This window comes from Marmota monax, unplaced genomic scaffold (assembly GCF_021218885.2).
Source record: "Marmota monax isolate L192 unplaced genomic scaffold, Marmota_monax_Labrador192_F-V1.1 WCK01_AAM20220418_F8-fsc00006, whole genome shotgun sequence".
NCBI lineage: Eukaryota > Metazoa > Chordata > Mammalia > Rodentia > Sciuridae > Marmota > Marmota monax.
In genome coordinates this window covers 32,062,179-32,082,089 of record NW_026693712.1, presented here as the reverse complement: position 1 = coordinate 32,082,089, position 19,911 = coordinate 32,062,179, and the positions used below count along the sequence as shown (strand labels likewise).

Genomic DNA, 19,911 nt, shown 5'->3' with positions numbered 1-19,911 from the left:
CAAATTATGTGCTACCTCTCATGGTTTTGGCATGGAGTTGATGTACACCTTACACTTGTTGTTTACTTTTTGTTACTCATCCTAAATCACCTTTCTTTACAGTAGAAAAAGCACCAAACATCTCTCAAGCATCTTCTCCTTTCCCTTTCCGTCAGGGCGTGGGCGCAATCTGCGGAGAGGATGACGTCACTGACTGCGTCCCGCCCCTACATATTAGCAACCGAAGCGTCCATAGCAGCAGTGGCTGCTGAGATGTACGAACTTCCGGTTCTCCCGGCGGCAGCTGCTGCCGGCTCTGCAGCCGCTGCTGTCTCTACCACCTGCTGTCCTGGGCCCTCAGCCCAGGATTTAGTCACCTTTTCTTCGTTACCCAGCGGGCCCATGGTCCCTCCTGGATCCAGGTTGGCGGGCCCGGCGGTTCCAGCGTGGTGAGAGTGAGGTCTGGGGACGATGAAGGCCCTGCAGTGCTGCTGCTGTCTCCGCCGCCTCCTGGCCTCCTTCTTCCTCCTGCTGCTTCTGCCAGCGCTGAGCGGGCCGCTGGCGGTATGGTTGCAGGCAGCCGAGGCCGCGCAGGGCCCCGGGCCTCCAGACCCTGGCCAGCGGACCTTGCCGCCGCTGTCCCGGGGCCCCACAGCTGCCCAGCCACCGGGCCATGCTCTGGCTGAAGCCTCAGGACCTCGAGGCACCGAAGGCGGCAATGGCAGCAGCCCCGGGGCGGGGCTTGCAGCAGAAGAAAACGGAGGAAAGGCCGGGGAAGGCTCAGTGGGTGGCGGCCTTGCCGTAAGCCCCAACCCTGGAGACAAGCCCATGACCCAGCGGGCCCTGACCGTGTTAATGGTGGTGAGCGGCGCGGTGCTGGTGTACTTCGTGGTCAGGACAGTCAGGTGAGGCGAAGCCTCGATGCCAGAGCTGGGCGGACCAGTGACCTCCTTCCTTTCCTGCAGCTTCAGGGGCGCTTAGCTCTGAGAATGTGCTATTCATAGTCCTAAAGGCCTGTGTTACCTTCGGGGGAATTTAAACCTCCTAGTAGGTGCTGTCTTTTGTTTATAAATCAGCATTCTACCTCCAAATCTCTTCATCTTGCCCGAGGCTTGACTCAGCCTCAAATGACACCTTTTTCCTGAAGTGGAAGTGATCTCATATTCCCTTGAATTTCCATGATCACACTATCTTGTAACACTTTTCTCTTTCTGCTTCATGCAATTTTAAGTAACTAACCCATCAAAAATTTGCCTATCAGAATGCAAACTCCTTTAGGTCAGAATCCCCATTTATAAGTTTTTGTGTTCTTTATTCAGTGCTTCAGTGCTGCATTAATATAGTGTACAGGGCCTTATTGTAGGTATTTTATTTTTATATGATTTAGAAGGGAAGTTCTTCTTTACCATCAGTGTTTTTTAGATCCTTAATCTGCAACTAAATAATTGGATTATACCTAATTAGTTGGAAACCACCTCTCTGAAGAGTTAACATAAGCCAAGATCTTACCAGAAAGAGCCAGCCAAGAGAAGAGCTGAGAAAAAGCTATCAGTTTTATTCTCTATAAAATAGGAGTAGTGGATGAGTTTCCAGGGTTGTTTTCCAAACCACTTCATATTTTCCCCATAATTATATATATATATATATATATATATATATATATATATATATATATATATGTATTTTTTTTTTCTTCATGAATAAAAGAAAATGAACATCACTTAGCTCAAATAGCTGATTTAAGAAGGTACAGTGGAAGCCAGTGTTGCTGAATATGGATCCAGCATTCTATGGTTGAAGAACCATGGGAAATTGTTGGTTTTCCCTGAGACCTCTTTTGATATCTACAGTATTCAACTTTTCCAAATAATGCATTCTCTTATAAGTTTATAAAGGATAAACCATTCATTGATATTATTTCAGATTCTACATTTCAGTTAACATTAAGAAACTATCTCTTGCCAAGTTTTGCTATAATATTAAAAAAAAAAGAATAACCATTAGTATCTGACAGGCTTTTAAAACACCCCTCCATTTACAAGTTCATATCTCTGTATAACTGGACTTTCTGTATGTCCTACATCCAAACATCACTTTACACGATTGAATTCAGAATAAGAATATCTAGCACTTTTTATTTTATATTCATTCTTATTTTCTATCTACTCTCATTTTAGACCAGATAATAACAGAATTTGGAAAAAAAAAATCCATTCTTTTCACCATTTTTATTTTTGTTTCTGAGAAGTTTTTACAAAAATATGTAAATTATAATTATTATATTTTTCAAATATTTAATTTTTAGTTGTAGTTGGACAGAATACCTTTATTTTGCTTATTTATTTTTATGTGGTATTGAGGATCGAACCCAGGGTCCCGCACGTCCAAGGTGAGCACTCTACCACTGAGCTACAACCCTAGCCCCTATAATTTATTATTTTAAACCAATAACTATTTAAAAGTTTACTAAGGTTTAATTAATATATTAAATTTAAAAAAATATATTTTTAGTTGTAGATGGACACAATACCTTTCTTTCACTTATTATTTTTTTCTTTTAATGTTGTGCTGAAGATCGAACCCAGTGCCTCACACATGCTAGTTGAACGCTCTACTACTGAGCCACAACCCCAGCCCAGTATATTAAATATTGATATACTCAATCTACATAAATAATAGTCCTTTGAAGGCCATTAATAATTTTTGAGAATGTAAAGGGATTCAAACCATTTGAAAATTACTGGTATAAGCAATATTATTGAACTAGATACTGTTGATTCACAAAGACCATCAAATTCAGGCCAACACCATTATACAGGAATTAAGGTTGTTAAATTACCTATTATAGCAAGTATTAAGGTCATATTGTATTTCATATGTATATATATGTGTGTATGTTTACACACACAATGGATAGTAGAATAATTTTCTTGGTATTCTCTTAATTTTTTTTCCACTTTGGTTTATTTGTAATCTTAAATACAAGTGATTATCACCATTGATTTTCCTGTCTTCATTGCTGTAAAACTTGAAAATTACAGCCATTTCAATCAGATTCTATTGGATAATGCAACATCATGTTGTATGAGAAACTGCCAAATGCTGAACCATGGCTAATAAAAACTACATTCTTCACCCAGTATTTAACACATTCATGTAGTCCAAGTTCTAAATTTAGTTGGCTACCTAAGGTCCAAAGCTTGATTGATGTTAACGATATCTGGGCAATGTTCAGAGCCTACAATTTTTGTTTCCAGATTATGCTTTTCATTTTGGTGGATGCTCATTTTGGCCCCTGTTTCCAAAATATGTGCAACAGCGAATCAGCATTAGTTGTCTGTGCCAAGGTGGAAGAATATGCCAAAATTATCATTCCCTTTACTGTTATGAGATGACACTGAGAATATTTTACTTGTAAAATTTTATGATATTGAACTCTGAGATTTCCAAATTGTCTTGGAATGTAATTCAGTTATATTTTTAACTGAAGAAGTATTTGGAAGAACAGTCAGTTGCTTTCCAGAGTAACTGAAAAATATATGCAAGGAACACTGAAGGGACAGAGTACATTTTCCAAGATAAACATAATGTCTATGAAAGAAGCTTATTTGTTTAATTCTTTACTATATGCCCAATGCTGAACAAAATATAGTGAGCACTGAATAAGTAGTTGCTGAATGAGTAAATATTCTTGGTTAATTCTTCATATTACTGTACAATTAGATTATGAAGTTTAGAAATTTAGAGATAATTGCTACTTAGTGATAGAAGAAATAAGTATGAAGATCTTAATACTTACATTTCATTCCTCTTTGTGAAAGATTCTTACAGTAAAAATATATAAAATGTATAAAAATATATAAAGCTAAAACAAAATCACTTTAGAGGGCTGTTATTATTTTTGAGCATGCACATTGATTATATAAAAGCAATTTCTGGTATGAGTATGTGAAAATTGTCCATACTTTAAAAGCAGAGAATCATTTCTCTTTTCATACCATGTCACTGCTGCTTTTTCTTTTTTAATTCAGTATGGTGTATTGGAAAGACACCAGTGCTGGGATTCCAACTCTTCCATTCTTTTACCTCTGTAATCTTTGGCAAAAGTCACTTAACCTCTTCAATTTTAGAACTCCTTCTTCTATGAAATGAGGATAAAGGCTATTTGATGTGGTATAGATGTGTGTGAAATTTAGCACCCATAGCCTTCATTCTGGCAATCAGTATTTATTCAGCTGCCTAATACTGTGCACTAGAGATATAGTTGTGGTGATAGGGATCAACATTTCTGTCTCCATGGTACTTGTATACTGGAGGAGCAGAGAGTCATTCATCAATCATACAGATAGTAAACATATAATGAAATGGTATCAAATTGCAGAATCACAGATCCTCCTTATATAATCTTTCTCCATTCTACCTTCCTGTCTCCTTCCCAGCCTGCAGTGATGATGATTCTATTTTTTTTTTGAGATAAACATTTTTAACTTCCACAGATGTGAGAATATGCCCTATTTGTCTTTTGTTCATTTAGTATAATGTTCTTCAAAATACAGATAGGAGGAATAAGTTGTAGTGTTTCACTGCATAGTAGGGGGCTGTGTCGATTACAACAATTTATTATATGTTTTCTGGAATATTGGAAGAGAGAAGTATGACAGCTCCAAAGACGAAGAAATGACAAGGACACATACTAGTTTTGATTTCATCATTACATAGTGAATACTTGTATTAAACCATGACACTGTAACCATATTTGAGTATATTTATTATGTTACAAGTAAAAATTAAATTATAAAAACTTCAAAAGAAAAAAAAATGCAGGTCCTATTAATACTTATAGGAAACAAACTATTTAATTTGATTATCCAAGCTGGTAAATGAAAGCATAATATTAAGTTTCTTTCAAAGAAACTTTCTTTGTAACTAAAACATTATTTTTGAGTTTTTATTGGCCATCTTAATAGCAAATAGTTATAAAATGTTAATCTGTCTCTGATAATAATGCTCCATATTTTATGTACATTTTTCAATTTAATTCTTGCAAAAACTTTTGAAATTGGTGAAATATTCTTGAGATAACTGAGGCTGAGCAAGTTTAAATAGTTTGTCCAGGCATACCCATCTAGGATTTGCCTAAACCCAGATCTACTTGAACTTACTTAACAAGTTTAAATACTGGGCTTCTTCTTATGAGGAAAATAACTGATTTAAAGTCATATAACACGTAAAAATGTCTAATATATGAAAAAAATGAACTGTGTAAAATATTTGAGTTTTTGTTGAGTGACAAATAATAAACCTCCACATTTTACTGTTTTATAAAAATGATTCAACTTGAACATTTATCGATTATCATGTCTGTGCCAAGGTGAAATGATTTCTGATGCTATCTCCTCCCCTCATTCAAAGATTTTCTTAATTTGCTAGATGTAGTCAGAAATGGTGATATTTTAAAGCAACCTCTGTTATCTGATCATACATATATCTTTAATTCTTTCTGAAACCAGACACTAATAAATTATGTCTGTGAGACTGGTAACCACCTCTCTCCCATCTAGTTACTTAATTGTATGAGTTAAGAAATTAATTTTCTTCCAGAATTGTGATTTCAACATATAAAATCATGTTATTGATAGAAATTATTCAACTGGGCATAAATGGACTACTTTGTCTACTTAGTCATTTGTGTATTTAGTCACTGCTATTGATTTAGAAAATATTATTGGGCACCTAATATGTATCAGTACCAGACCTTGTGGCAAGGATTAGCTGCACATAGATGGGAAAGTCTTTGCAATTATGGATCACTATTCTAGTTGTTTATGTATCCATGGAAAGCGGAATTTTTCTACCAAGCAGATTGTCCTGTTTTTCCTTCATTTATACAGCTTGGCAATATATATTGAACATTTTATGTATAGACACCCAGGGCCTTAGAAATGTATTTAAGAATAACAAGTTGTCAAGGATTGATATTCTTTGCAGAGATAAAATTTACCTTCCAAAAAATGTTTATGCATGTGTTTAGAATAAATATTAAGTTGACTATGTGGTGAACTGACAAAATGTCATGCAGATGAGGATTGATGATGTAAGTGATATGGCAGTCAGGTTTGTCAGGGATCATCAGTTTGAGATGACAGTACTAGAAAATACTAAGAAAAGCTTGAGGGTAGAGGTTATTTTACATTTGTATACAGGATAGAATATAGTACTTAACCCAGACATTTAATAAGTGAAGTAAGCATGGTTAGACTTAAGAAATAAAGGCTAAGGTAGAGAATATAGTGATTATTTTATTAGGTTTTTCAACAGAAATATCCTCCCTCCTGCTTCTCCTCTGTGAACTTACTTTAGTGCTTTCTTCTAATATTAAAGAAAGAATATATTACTGATGAATGTGTTTGGGATAAATAAATGAATAAATAAAATTCTGGCTTAACTTAAGGGAATTTACTGTGAGAATTTTGAGATTTGTAAAAGGTCAAAGAAAATCTGAAGATTAGGGTTTGGGGAATCAAGCAAGCTTGGGGGACTTGATGCCAACTCATGCAGAGGTCTCATTGCAGGAACACTCTACTGCATGAGAGTGTGACATTTGTTAGGTATTTTTAATTGATTGATTGTTAGACCCTCAGTTCAGGAATCAAATTCCAGGGAAGGATAAATAAATTTTACTCACCTATAGTAAGGATGGTAACAGTTCTAATTGTTATCTCACCAAATGTTTATTGTGGGAGAAATAACACAAATAAAGGAGTAAGGTGTACTGCAAGAAAATAAATATAGTCACTAAAACAAGGGGTGTGCATTGCTCTAGGCTTTTAGGAATGAGTATGAATTATTTTATATTCCATGCTACTAGATCTTTCCTTTTTTTTTCTTTAATTTTTATTGTTGGTTGTTCAAAACATTACATAGTTCTTGACAAATCATATTTCACACTTTGATTCAAGTGGGTTATGAACTCCCATTTTTACCCCGTATACAGATTGCAGCATCACATCGGTTACACATCCACTGTTTTACATATTGCTATACTAGTGTCTGTTGTATTCTTCTGCCTTTCCTATCCTCTACTAGATGGGGTAGAGAGAGAAGATGGGAGGGGAGGGGATGGGGGATAGTAGTAGATCTTTCCTTTTTAACCCAGCAATTTAAAACACCAGTCCATTCTTAAGTTGTTTTCTCTGCTGACTTCTGTTCCCTTATCTTCCCTTATCCTATTTCATTGTATCCTGACAGGTGTGTGTGGAGGGGGGGGGGGTCGACATCCCTGAGGTCTAATCCAAGCTTCACACGCGAGTTACATGCCATCTGTAAGGTTCAGCCCATGTTTTATGAAATAGAAAATATCTACCTGAAAGGACTGTTTCAAAGATCTATTTAAAGTACTAAGCATAGTTTCTGGCATATAATAACTCCTCAAGACATTTTTGTAGTAATGATTATTGTTCCTCTCCTCATTTTTTTTTTTGACTACATATCTTTTCATTTTTTTTTTTTCTGTGATGTAGACATAACTAAGGCTTTTTGGAGTACTTCTAAAACAATCTTTTTTCTCTGTTCTTATGTATGTGATACTAAGATTTTATATATTTAAGCAATATGTGTTATAGATACAGTTTTGAGAGGTAAAATACTTTTTAATTTGTTGGGATATTAAGCAAAAAGAGTGCTTTCCAACCGTTTTCATATTATGACCCATAGAAATTGACATCCATATAGAATAAATATATGAGATAGTGTTCCCTTAGACTCTGCCTAGTTGACCTCAAGAGCTGAGGGGAACTTTGTATCAATACATCAGTAATCATACAACATGCTTGTTGGGAGGTTTTTTTTTAAGGGTGATGCTGATTGTGAATTGTGTAAACAAGTACTCAGATAAGTAATCATATGAACCACCTTTAAACCCATGCAAATCAGTTCATAGTACTTTGGAGTTTCTGTTATACCTCCCAAACTATCCTGGATATTGGAGCTTAAATGACAATACAAGTCATGTTTGACCTCAATGTGCTCATTATCCAATAAAGGAGCATTGTTGCCTTTTGTGGTTATAAATTCAGCTTGTCAGAATATCACAACAAGAGACTAAGGTGGTTGAAAGTAGCTTCTCTGAAATCTCATTTCTGCACATAAGGCTATTTGAAAAGCCATTTAACAATGTAACAAAACTATTATATTTGTCTAGTAGACTGAGGGTTTTATAATTGATATCAAGTCATCTAAAAGCTGGCCTTGTAACTGAATCTACTTTCTGTTGACCTATACTCTTTGGATTTTGGTCATTCTTAGTAATCTTAAATCTATAAGCAGGGAGAAGTTTGAATGAGAGATATAGAAAATTGCCTATTTAAGGATGATTGCCAATAGTGGAGACAGAGACAGTAGAAGAGGATATTTGAAACTATAGGAAAATAAGAAACCAAAGAAGCCATGAAAAGGGAATCTAAATAAAGCTCCTATGGAAGTAAAAGTATAGGCACGACTGGAGAGAGATTCTCCATTGAAGTGTCCCCATTCTATACTTTGCTTTCCCTTCTCTTCTTGTTGCAGTCTGGCTTTTAATTGTACCACTCTAAAATTGCTCTTTAAGAGGATAATTAATAAGCACATTGTCTTGGTTCTACAGATATTTCCCTTCATTCCTATAGATATCAATACACTAGTTTTTCTTTGGTTTCTGTGACTTCTGATTTTCTTCTTACCTCTTTATTTAGTTTCTTGCTTCTCCATGAATTGTCTCATCTATGAACTATTTTTCCTACTTTTATAACTCTCCTACACATCTAATGTCCTGGAGAATAGGGCTTGTATCTTATCCACGTTTAGTCCTTCAAGGCCCTGACCAGCTGCTGGAATACAAAGGCATTCACTGAATGTTTGTGTGAAAAAATGATTTTCACCCTGAGATTTCAGTGATGTCTGGACTTTTTTCTTAACCCCTTATGCTTTGATGGTCAGTGTTTTTTGGGTGATCTATGCATCTATCCATTTCTTTTATTTCCACCTCTAACCTTTTAATTGCTGTCCGAGTTATAGACTTTAGTCACTTAACTCATTAGTAGATAGGGATACAGTCTCCTAAAATTCAACTTTGAAACTATCATTTTTATCCTTCAACAAATTCTTGCAGCATTACTTTTATTAGGTGCATGACATCATATCTACAGTTTCTCAAATTAGAAACCTGTGCCATCCCAAATTTGTCTCTTTAGTTACTGTTCACATCCAATCATCTAGTTTTAATTTCTAAATATTATTTTAGAATATTACCTCTTTCTGAATGACACTGTCCTTACATTATGTTCAACTCAATAGGTTTCTATAATAGATACTGTTGTTCTTTCTCCATTACAAATATGTCTGTCCTTGAACTTATCTTATACTGAATATATAATATTCCTTCCAATGTGTTTTTGATCACAATATGTTTTTGCTTATAATTGTTTATGACCATACTGTTTAATATAGTAGCAATAGCTACTGTATTGTTTAAAAACTTAACTGAAATGACATTTAAAATTCCAGTCCATTAGATACATTGGCCACATTTCAAGGCTCAATTATTGCATCACCAATAGCTACATTATTGAACAGAATGATGCAGAATAATTCTATCATTCTATAACATTTTCTTGGGCAGCAAAGTCCCATGGCATCTTATGGGATAAGGTTCATGTTTATGAAATTTCATCTGCAGGTTTGCACTATCATCCAGGACAGTTATCTTACATATGATAACTCAGCAGTTTAGCTGCCTTTCATATTATGATATTGCCATTTCAACATAAGTCCTCCAGAGTTGTCAGGATTTGGTGTTAGACACAAGAGAATGCACAGGAGCTTTTGACTACCTTAGCAAAGAAATGGCAGTTACTTCTATTTATGTTTTATTTACCAAAAGTATATATGAGCCTAACTGTATGAAAGCTGGGAGGTATGCATATGTATTTGGGGTTTGGTAGGGGAAGGTCCATGTGTGCTAAGCACTAATAATGTTACCATATAAATCCATATACCAGAAGATTGTAATACCTGGAAAAATGCACAACCCCTATAGAATCCAGAGTTTGAATTCTAACTGGACATTCCTTCTCTGTTACTCATAGATTTCTTAAAGTAATTGATTGATTGCATTTTTTTTACTTTTTAAGATGAGCTTGCATCTTATAGAACAGTAAAACCGATTCTTATTTAAACTAAAAATAATGCACAATTAAATAATGCTTTTGCAGTTACCTTGATTGACATCACTTCCCATGTTTTCTTGAAAATTATATAGAATATACAGATATGAATTGATTCCCATTGGAAAAGTATATTAATCTAAAAAAATGATGCTTCCATGGAAAATCAACAAAATTTATCTGTTCCTTGATTGCTTAGTTTTGTTTTTCTTGCTTTTGGCCAATGAAATTATTCACTATGTATATTTATTTCTACTACTTCAAAGCTTCTGACTCCATATTTTGCTTTCTTTTAGCTTAAGTTTTCTATGACCTATTACTCTTTTCATGATAACTTGAGTATCCTCATGGATCCTTTAATCTTCATAAAAGAATTGACTCAGTCAAATGCCTCATATATGTGGGTGCATTTTTTTCCTATACACATATTCTGATTGGTTTATCTTATCTTTGTATTTCAGGCATTAACATAGGTCACAATCCATCCTTGATATTGACAATCCTGGTCTAGAAAAAGTGCTCATATTAATATCATATTATTTTGGGGTGAGATTAGGTGATTTTACATGGTAGAAAACATAATTAACCAATGTGTTTCATTCAGAAAAGTTTATAGTTAAAGCAATTTTTCTCTGGAAGAAGTAGGACCAGAGGATCTAACAGATACCACAATAGTATTTTGTGTACATTTTTCTAATATTTTATATATTTACATTCTTTTTTTAGAGGTGGGGTCTCTCTGTAAACTAATTGAACATACAACTGCAGTGATTGGCTATACCTCTACTGAAACTCAGGAATCTAAAGAGAACAGTTTGAAAACAGTTATGTTCTTTCTGTGGACGTTTAAATTTCTGAGGAGAGAATATAACAAAAAAGATTTGATGGGGCTGGTGATGGTGGTGGCTTAGTGGTACCTACCTTACATGTTTGCCTAGCACATATAAGGCACTGGTTTGATCCTCAGCAGCACATAAAAATTAAAAAAAAAAAAAATGTGTCCCTCTACAACCAAAGTATTTTTAAAAAGGGATTTGATGATCAAGATGTTGGTGGGACCACTGTGCTCAGCAGAAAAAGCAAGTGTGGAATAAAGCTTTGAAAATCTGTGGCCTGTTTGGAAACTGCTAAGAAAACATGTTCAGTTTATTCAGAGAGAAGGGCATGCTAATAGATCCTACTTGAAAGATTCAATGAAGGAATAGGGTTATAAGGAATATACATCTAGGTAATATAAATTGGCAATGTGACACAGAAGCTAAGATGCTAAATGTTTGGATCAGGAGGTTTTTAACTCTAAGAACTAGAATACACATTAAATTTTGTTGTTATTTTCTTGTCATGAATGTGAGTGGTTTGATGGTTTGGTTCGTAGGCTTATGAGATAATGAAGAATTCTGAATTTTTTCATCTTTTTCTCTCTATGCTAGGGCTACATAAGCTCTAAAAATTATGTTCCCACACAGTAGTATTTCATGCAGGATGGAGGGAAGGGGGCTGGGGCCTGAAAGGAGGCTTTCTCTTCTTGTTTTTTTTTCGTTTTTGTTGTTTTATTTTTTAATCAGTGAGAAAAGTCTTTCCTAGAAAATCAACCAGAGACATTTCCTTCTATCTAATTTGTCTGAGCTGCTTCATTTCCTCTCTCTTAGATGATGACTGGCAAAAGGAAAATAATATTGTTATGATTAGTTTACACCAATTATTACAATCATTACATACTCCTTAGGGCAAGAGTTTATTGCTTTCTAACAAAATCATGGTTCTATAAGCCGTAAGCAGAAGGTTGTCTCAAAACAAAAAGCAGATTCTATTACAGTGATCAAAACTAAAAGATGGACTAATAAGAACAACATAATTATTTATGTTAAAGCAAGTAGATGCCAAGTCATTACTTTTACAACGGAAGGGTGAACAAAAAATATATTTCAACTAAAAAATTATTCAGTCTGATACAATGTGAAATCATTGTATTGAGGATCATAAAATGTTTGTCAATTAATTTTGTGACCTTGGTTAGTATTACTTTAATTTATCATGAAATGACTTTAGCTTAATGATTTAAAACTCAAGTCAGGTAGTAAAAGTAGTTGTGTATGAATCCCAGCTTTCCAATTTATAGTCCCATATTTAATTTTCTCTAAACTCTGCCTTTTTCTATGTAATATGAGGGTACTTTCCTAATAGAATTGTTTGCAAGGATTATAAAAAGATAATGATTATAAGTTGCTTTGCTCAGTAGCTGGCATACGTGAATGTACAATAGATATGAGTTATTCTTACAGAGATTATTTTGTGTCTAGAATTACAAATGTATATCTTACATATTTTTACTATGTTTTCTAATGCATTCACATATTTTAAAACATGGCTGTCATTATTACTTTTTATACAATTTTTGGCATTTATAAGACAGATTCCATTTGAAACATATAATTATATTGTATGAATACATGTATACATTTTAAACTTCAATTTATATGCAACATATATACATACGTAAATATAAATATTAAACAAATAAATACATATCTACAAACACACACACATCCACACACACATAAAATATACACATTTGTGTGATATCTGACCTCTGAAACCAAAATCAACAAGAAAGTAGGTCTGGGAAGACTGGAGTAGGGTAAAAAAGTGGGGAGTAGGGTAAAAAAGAAGATTGTAGAAGAAAACTAATAGGGTTTGCCATAGTGCCAGTCAGAGGCCAAGGTGGGGGGGAAACCCGGGAGTTCTTAGTAGATAGGAATTTAAAGTTGACTAGAAAAGAAATTTATGCTGAACTTTTAGAAATGGAAGTCAGAAGAATTATCAAGGTACACATTCTAAACTTTAGGGTCAAAAAGGAAAAAAAAGAAATCCTTGTAAAGATAAAGAGGAGAAATGATGAGGAAATCATTTGTTGTATACTTTCATACGGGGCACTTTAAAGCCAACATATATGACAATATGACATTAACTTAGGACTTACTTCACCTGGTTGTCATCAAACAAGAGACAAAAATCTAAGTTCAGGAACTGATTATATGGACTGAATTACAAGAAACTAGATGAAAAAAGGTATCTCTGAGGAAAAGCAACATTTCAGTGTTCTAAACACAGATGAACATGCTTTTGATATTTTCTTTGTTAAACTTTGGATATTACCATTGAACAGTTTCCTGGAGATGAACAGTGATAAGATACATTTTGGGGACAATTGTCTATTTGATGATGCACTTTGTCAAGGTTGTTATAAGTATTAAACTTGGTAGCTGTCAGGCCAATAGCCAGGACCCAATAAAAATTGCAAAAGGAGCCAAAAAAAATTCACAAGTATAGTAGTCTGAGAACTTCATTATGGGGTCACATATACTTCAACCTGTCCTGGAAGCATTATTGCTATATATCAGAGTATACCACGCATCATGATCTTGAGATTAAAAAGATTCGAACACTCATTCATATAGGTAGGCAAAAATATCTCTAGCATTGGAAATTATTCCAGATAGAATGCAGAGAATTTTTAAAAAGAATTAAAAATTCCACTTTGCTTTTGAAAGGATATATGTCCATTATGTAAAGTATAGGTTAACTGTATGTTAGAATATGAAAATTTTGCATATCAAAAGCTAAAAATGAAGCTCCATAGCATAGGATATAAGCTAAATATTAGTGATTCTAGTTTGAGTATGACAATCCCCTGAGATATACCTAAATGAGATCAAAAAGGTCCAAAGTGAGTACCTATTTAAATATTCTAGTAATACAGTTTTGTTTTGAGACAGAAGGCAATTATTCACCTCCTGAGATCCATATTAGAATTTGAAAATTGGCTAGATTTTTAGGTTTTGTTTTGGTATATTCAAAAGAGAATATTCTTATTGGCTCCTGTTCCCAGAGGAGATGATTTCCATTTAAAATTGTAAATATCTTTGTTATAGAGAGAAAATGCTAGATATATTATTAATCTACATATTTCAGTCAGTTTACTTAACAGATATTTATTAGGTATTTATGGAAGAACCTGTGTACTATGGGTGAGCAAAACAGGTAGAGCTCCTACTCCTATGAAACTAATGGTCTGGTAGAGAAGAAAAATAGTAACTTAAATAAGTGCACAAGTACACATTTTTTTTTTTTCAGATAATGTTTTTCATCTCTTGAATTTCATTCATGTATTTTTAATTTTCCACTAGTTTCATTTTGTTCATGTTTTTCCCCTATCTTCTTAAATTAATGGAGCATTTTTGTAATAGCAATTCTCTTTGGAAAAGACAGAGTGAGAAATGAATTGTGGAGCAGCTTTGAGGTAATTGAGGGAGGTTACTGCAATGTAAAAAATGATAAAAATACAATAGAAGCAGAGCTAGGGTTTTTGAGATAGAAATTCATGAACATATATACATATTTTTTTGTAGAACAAACTGAAAATACATTATAGACATCATGCCCTTCATTCCTAAATATTTTAGTCCACATTTTCTTTGGGAAAAAAAAGATATTCTCTTATATAATTCTTACAAAACTATCAAATACAGGAATTTAATACTGATATAATAATATTATCTAGGGCTGGGGATGTGGCTCAAGCGGTATCACGCTTGCCTGGCATGCACGGGGTGCTGGGTTCGATCCTCAGCACCACATACAAATAGAATAAAGATATTGTGTCCACCAATAACTGAAAAATAAATATTTAAAAATCCTCTCTCTCTCTTTTTTTTTATTGGTTGTTCAAAACATTATAAAGCTCTTGACATATCATATTTCATACATTAGATTCAAGTTGGTTATGAACTCCCAATTTTACCCCAAATACAGATTGCAGAATCACATCGGTTACACATCCACATTTTTGCATAATGCCCTATTAGTAACTGTTGTATTCTGCTACCTTTCCTATCCTCTACCATCCCCACTCCCTCCCCTCCCATCTTCTCTCTCTACCCCATCCACTGTAATTCATATCTCTCCTTGTTTATTTTCCCATTCCCCTCACAACCTCTTATATGTAATTTTGTATAACAATGAGGGTCTCCCTCCATTACCATGCAATTTCCCTTTTCTCTCCCTTTCCATCCCACCTCATGTATCTGTTTAATGTTAATCTTGTCTTCCTGCTCTTCCTCCCTGCTCTGTTCTTAGTTGCTCTCATTATATCAAAGAAGACATTTGGTATTTGTTTTTTAGGGATTGGCTAGCTTCACTAAGCATAATCTACTCTAGTGCCATCCATTTCCCTGCAAATTCTATGATTTTGTCATTTTTTAGTGCTGCGTAATACTCCATGGTGTATAAATGCCACATTTTTTTAATCCATTCATCTATTGAAGGGCATCTGGGTTGGTTCCACAGTCTAGCAATTGTGAATTGTGCTGCTATGAACATCAATGTAGCAGTATCCCTGTAGTACGCTCTTTTAAGGTCTTCAGGGAAAAGTCCAAGAAGGGCAATAGCTGGGTCAAATGGTGGTTCCATTCCCAGCTTTCCCAGGAATCTCCATACTGCTTTCCAGATTGGCCGCATCAGTTTGCAGTCCCACCAGCAATGTACAAGAGTACCCTTTTCCCCACATCCTCTCCAGCACTTGTTGTTGTTTGACTTCATAATGGCTGCCAATCTTACTGGAGTGAGATGGTATCTTAGGGTGGTTTTGATTTGCATTTCTCTGACTGCTAGAGATGGTGAGCATTTTTTCATGTACTTGTTGATTGATTGTATGTCCTCCTCTGAGAAGTGTCTGTTCAGGTCTTTGGCCCATTTGTTGATTGGGTTATTTGTTTTCTTATTGTTTAATTTTTTGAGTTCTTTGTATACTCTGGATATAGGGCTCTATCTGAAGTGTGAGGAGTAAAAATTTGTTCCCATGATGTAGGCTCCCTATTTACCTCTTTTATTGTTTCTCTTGCTGAGAGAAAACTTTTCAGTTTAAGTAAGTCCCATTTGTTGATTTTTGTTATCAACTTTTGTGCTATGGGTGTCCTATTAAGGAATTTGGAGCCCGACCCTACAATATGTAGATCGGAGCCAACTTTTTCTTCTATCAGACGCAGAGTCTCTGATTTGATATCTAGCTCCTTGATCCACTTTGAGTTAACTTTTGTGCATGGAGAGAGGAGGGGATTCAGTTTCATTTTGTTGCATATGGATTTCCAGTTTTCCCAGCACCATTTGTTGAAGATGCTATCCTCCCTCCATTGCATGCTTTTAGCTCCTTTATCAAATATAAGATAGTTGTAGCTTTGTGGATTAGTCTCTGTGTCCTCTATTCTGTACCATTGGTCCACCCTCCTGTTTTGGTACCAGTACCATGCTGTTTTTGTTACTATTGCTCTGTAATATAGTTTTAAGTCTGGTATCGCTATACCGCCTGATTCGCACTTCCTGCTTAGAATTGCTTTTGCTATTCTGGGTCTTTTATTTTTCCATATGAATTTCATGATTGCTTTATCCATTTCTACAAGAAATGCCGTTGGGATTTTGATTGGCATTGCATTAAACCTATAGAGAACTTTTGGTAATATCGCCATTTTGATGATGTTAGTTCTGCCTATCCATGAACAGGGTATATTTTTCCATCTTCTAAGATCTTCTTCTACTTCTCTTTTTATGGTTTTGTAGTTTTCATTATATAAATCTTTCACCTCTTTTGTTAGGTTGATTCCCAAGTATTTTATTTTTTTTGAGGATATTGTGAATGGAGTGTTTTTCCTCATTTCCGTTTCAGAAGTTTTGTCGCTGATATACAGAAATGCCTTTGATTTATGCGTGTTGATTTTATGTCCTGCCACTTTGCTGAATTCATTTATTAGTTCTAGTAGTTTTTTTGTAGACCCTTTTGGGTCTTCTAGGTATAGAATCATGTCATCTGCAAATAGTGATAATTTAAGTTCTTCCCTTCCTATTTTTATGCCTTTAATTTCTTTTGTCTGTCTAATTGCTCTGGCCAGTGTTTTGAGAACTATATTGAATAGAAGTGGTGATAGAGGGCATCCCTGTCTTGTTCCAGATTTTAGAGGGAATGCCTTCAATTTTTCTCCATTGAGAATGATGCTAGCCTGAGGCTTAGCATAGATAGCTTTTACAATGTCGAGGTAAGTTCCTGTTATCCCTAGTTTTTCTAATGTTTTGAACATAAAGGGATGCTGTACTTTGTCGAATGCTTTTTCTGCGTCTATTGAGATGATCATATGGTTCTTATTTTTAAGTCTATTGATGTGGTGAATAACATTTATTGATTTCCGTATATTGAACCATCCTTCCATCCCAGGGATGAATCCTACTTGATCATGGTGCACAATTTTTTTGATGTGCCTTTGTATCCGATTCGCCAGAATTTTATTGAGGATTTTTGCATCTAGGTTCATCAGAGATATTGGTCTGTAGTTTTCTTTCTTTGAGGTGTCTTTGTCTGGTTTCGGAATCAGGGTGATGTTGGCCTCATAGAATGAATTTGGCAGAGCTCCTTCTTTTTCTATTTCCTGAAATAACTTGAAAAGTATTGGTATTAATTCTTCCTTAAAGGTTTTGTAAAACTCTGCTGTATACCCATCCGGTCCTGGGCTTTTCTTGGTTGGAAGTCTTTTGATTGCTTCTTCTATTTCATCTATTGTTATTGGTCTGTTTAAGTTGTGAGTATCCTCCTGACTCAGTCTGGGCAAATCATATGACTTAAGGAATTTATCGATGTCTTCACTATCTTCTATTTTATTGGAATATAGGTTTTCAAAATAATTTCTAATTGTCTTCTGTATTTCTGTAGCGTCTGATGTGATATTGCCGTTTTCATCCCGTATGTTAGTAATTTGAGTTCTCTCTCTTCTTCTCTTCGTTAGCATGGCTAAGGGTCTGTCGATCTTATTTATTTTTTCAAAGAACCAACTTTTAGTTTTGTTAATTTTTTCAATAGTTTCTTTTGTTTCAATTTCGTTGATTTCCGCCCTGAGTTTAATTATTTCTTGCCTTCTGCTACATTTGCTGTTGTTTTGCTCTTCCTTTTCTAGGGCTTTGAGATGAAGTGTGAGCTCATGTATTTGTTGGTTTTTCCTTTTTTTGAGGAATGACCTCCAAGCGATGAATTTCCCTCTTAAAACTGCTTTCATTGTGTCCCATAGATTCCGATATGTTGTGTCTGTATTTTCATTTATCTCTAAGAATTTTTTGATTTCCTCCTTTATGTCTTCTGTAACCCATTGATCATTCAGTAACATATTGTTCATTTTCCATGTGATGTAGGATTTTTCCTTCCTTCTTTTATCATTGATTTCCAGTTTCATTCCATTATGATCAGATAAAATGCATGGTATTATCTCCACCCCTGTATATTTACTGAGGGTTGCCCTATGGCAGAATATATGGTCTATTTTTGAGGAGGATCCATGTGCTGCTGAGAAAAAAATATATCCACTTGATGATGGTTGATATATTCTATATATGTCAGTTAAGTCTAGGTTGTTGATTGTGATATTGAGTTCAATAGTTTCTTTATTCAGCTTTTGTTTGGAGGATCTGTCCAACTGTGAGAGAGGTGTGTTGAAGTCACCCATAATTATTGTGTTGTGGTCTATTTGATTCTTGAACTTGAGGAGAATTTGTTTTATGAATGTCGCAGCACCATTATTTGGTGCATAAATATTGATAATTGTTATGTCTTGTTGGTGAATGGTTCCTTTTAACAGTATATAATGTCCTTCCTTATCCCTTTTGATTAATTTAGTCTTGAATTCAATTTTATTCGATATGAGGATGGCCACCCCTGCTTTCCTACGAGGACCATGTGCGTGGTATATTTTTTCCCAACCTTTCACCTTCAGCCTGTGTATGTCTTTTCCAATCAGATGTGTCTCCTGGAGGCAGCATATTGTTGGATTTGTTTTTTTAATCCATGTTAGCAGCCTATGTCGCTTTATTGGAGAGTTTAAGCCATTAACGTTTAGAGTTACTATTGATATATGGTTTGTACTTCCAGCCATGTTTGATTATTTATCTTCTTCTTTTTTTTTTAATTTAGTTTGTTTCTCCATGGTTAGCTTTCCCCCCGCCCTCTGTCTTTATAGAGGCACTTCCCACTGATGGTTTTGGTTATTGTTTTTCATTTCTTCCTCGTGTAGTGTTTTGCTCAAGATGCTTTGCAATGCTGGTTTTCTGGCTGCAAATTCTTTTAGCTTTTGTTTATCATGAAAGATTTTTATTTCGTTATCGTACCTGAAGCTTAATTTTGCTGGATACAGAATTCTTGGTTGGCATCCATTGTCTTTCAGTGTTTGAAATACGTTGTTCCAGGATCTTCTCGCTTTCAGCGTCTGTGATGAAAAATCCGTTGTTAACCTTATTGGTTTACCCCTGAATGTAATCTGCCTCCTTTCTCTTGTAGCTTTTAGTATTTTCTCTTTGTTCTGTATATTGGATATCTTCATAACAATGTGTCTTGGCGTTGGTCTACTGTGATTTTGTGTGCTCGGTGTCCTGTATGCATCTACAATTTGTATATCCGTTTCCTTTTTTATTTCTGGAAAGTTTTCTGTAATTATTTCTTTCAGCAGGTTACTCATTCCCTTGGTTTGAATCTCTGTACCTTCTTCTATCCCGATGACTCGTAGGTTTGGTTTTTTTATGTTATCCCATATCTCTTGGATGTTTTTCTCGTGGTTTTTAACCAGCCTTTCTGAGTTGGCTAGGCTCTTTTCAAGATGATATATTTTGTCTTCATTATCTGATGTTCTGGCTTCTACTTGCTCCACTC

General features: G+C 34.8%; 1 protein-coding gene across 2 annotated transcripts in view; it reads left to right on the top strand.

Annotated features, from left to right (window-relative positions):
• Positions 1 to 249: 249 nt before the first annotated feature.
• The window catches only part of Fam174a (family with sequence similarity 174 member A), a 47,995-nt gene continuing 28,333 nt past the window's right edge, over positions 250 to 19,911 (top strand). Inside the window, exon 1 of one of the 2 annotated variants that reach the window (XM_046460486.2) lies at positions 250 to 884. In XM_046460486.2, the coding sequence (XP_046316442.1) occupies positions 451 to 884 (434 nt within the window). In that variant the 5' untranslated portion in view covers positions 250 to 450. The remainder of the gene's footprint in view (positions 885 to 19,911) is intronic. The other variant, XM_058584369.1, reaches the window with a different exon arrangement.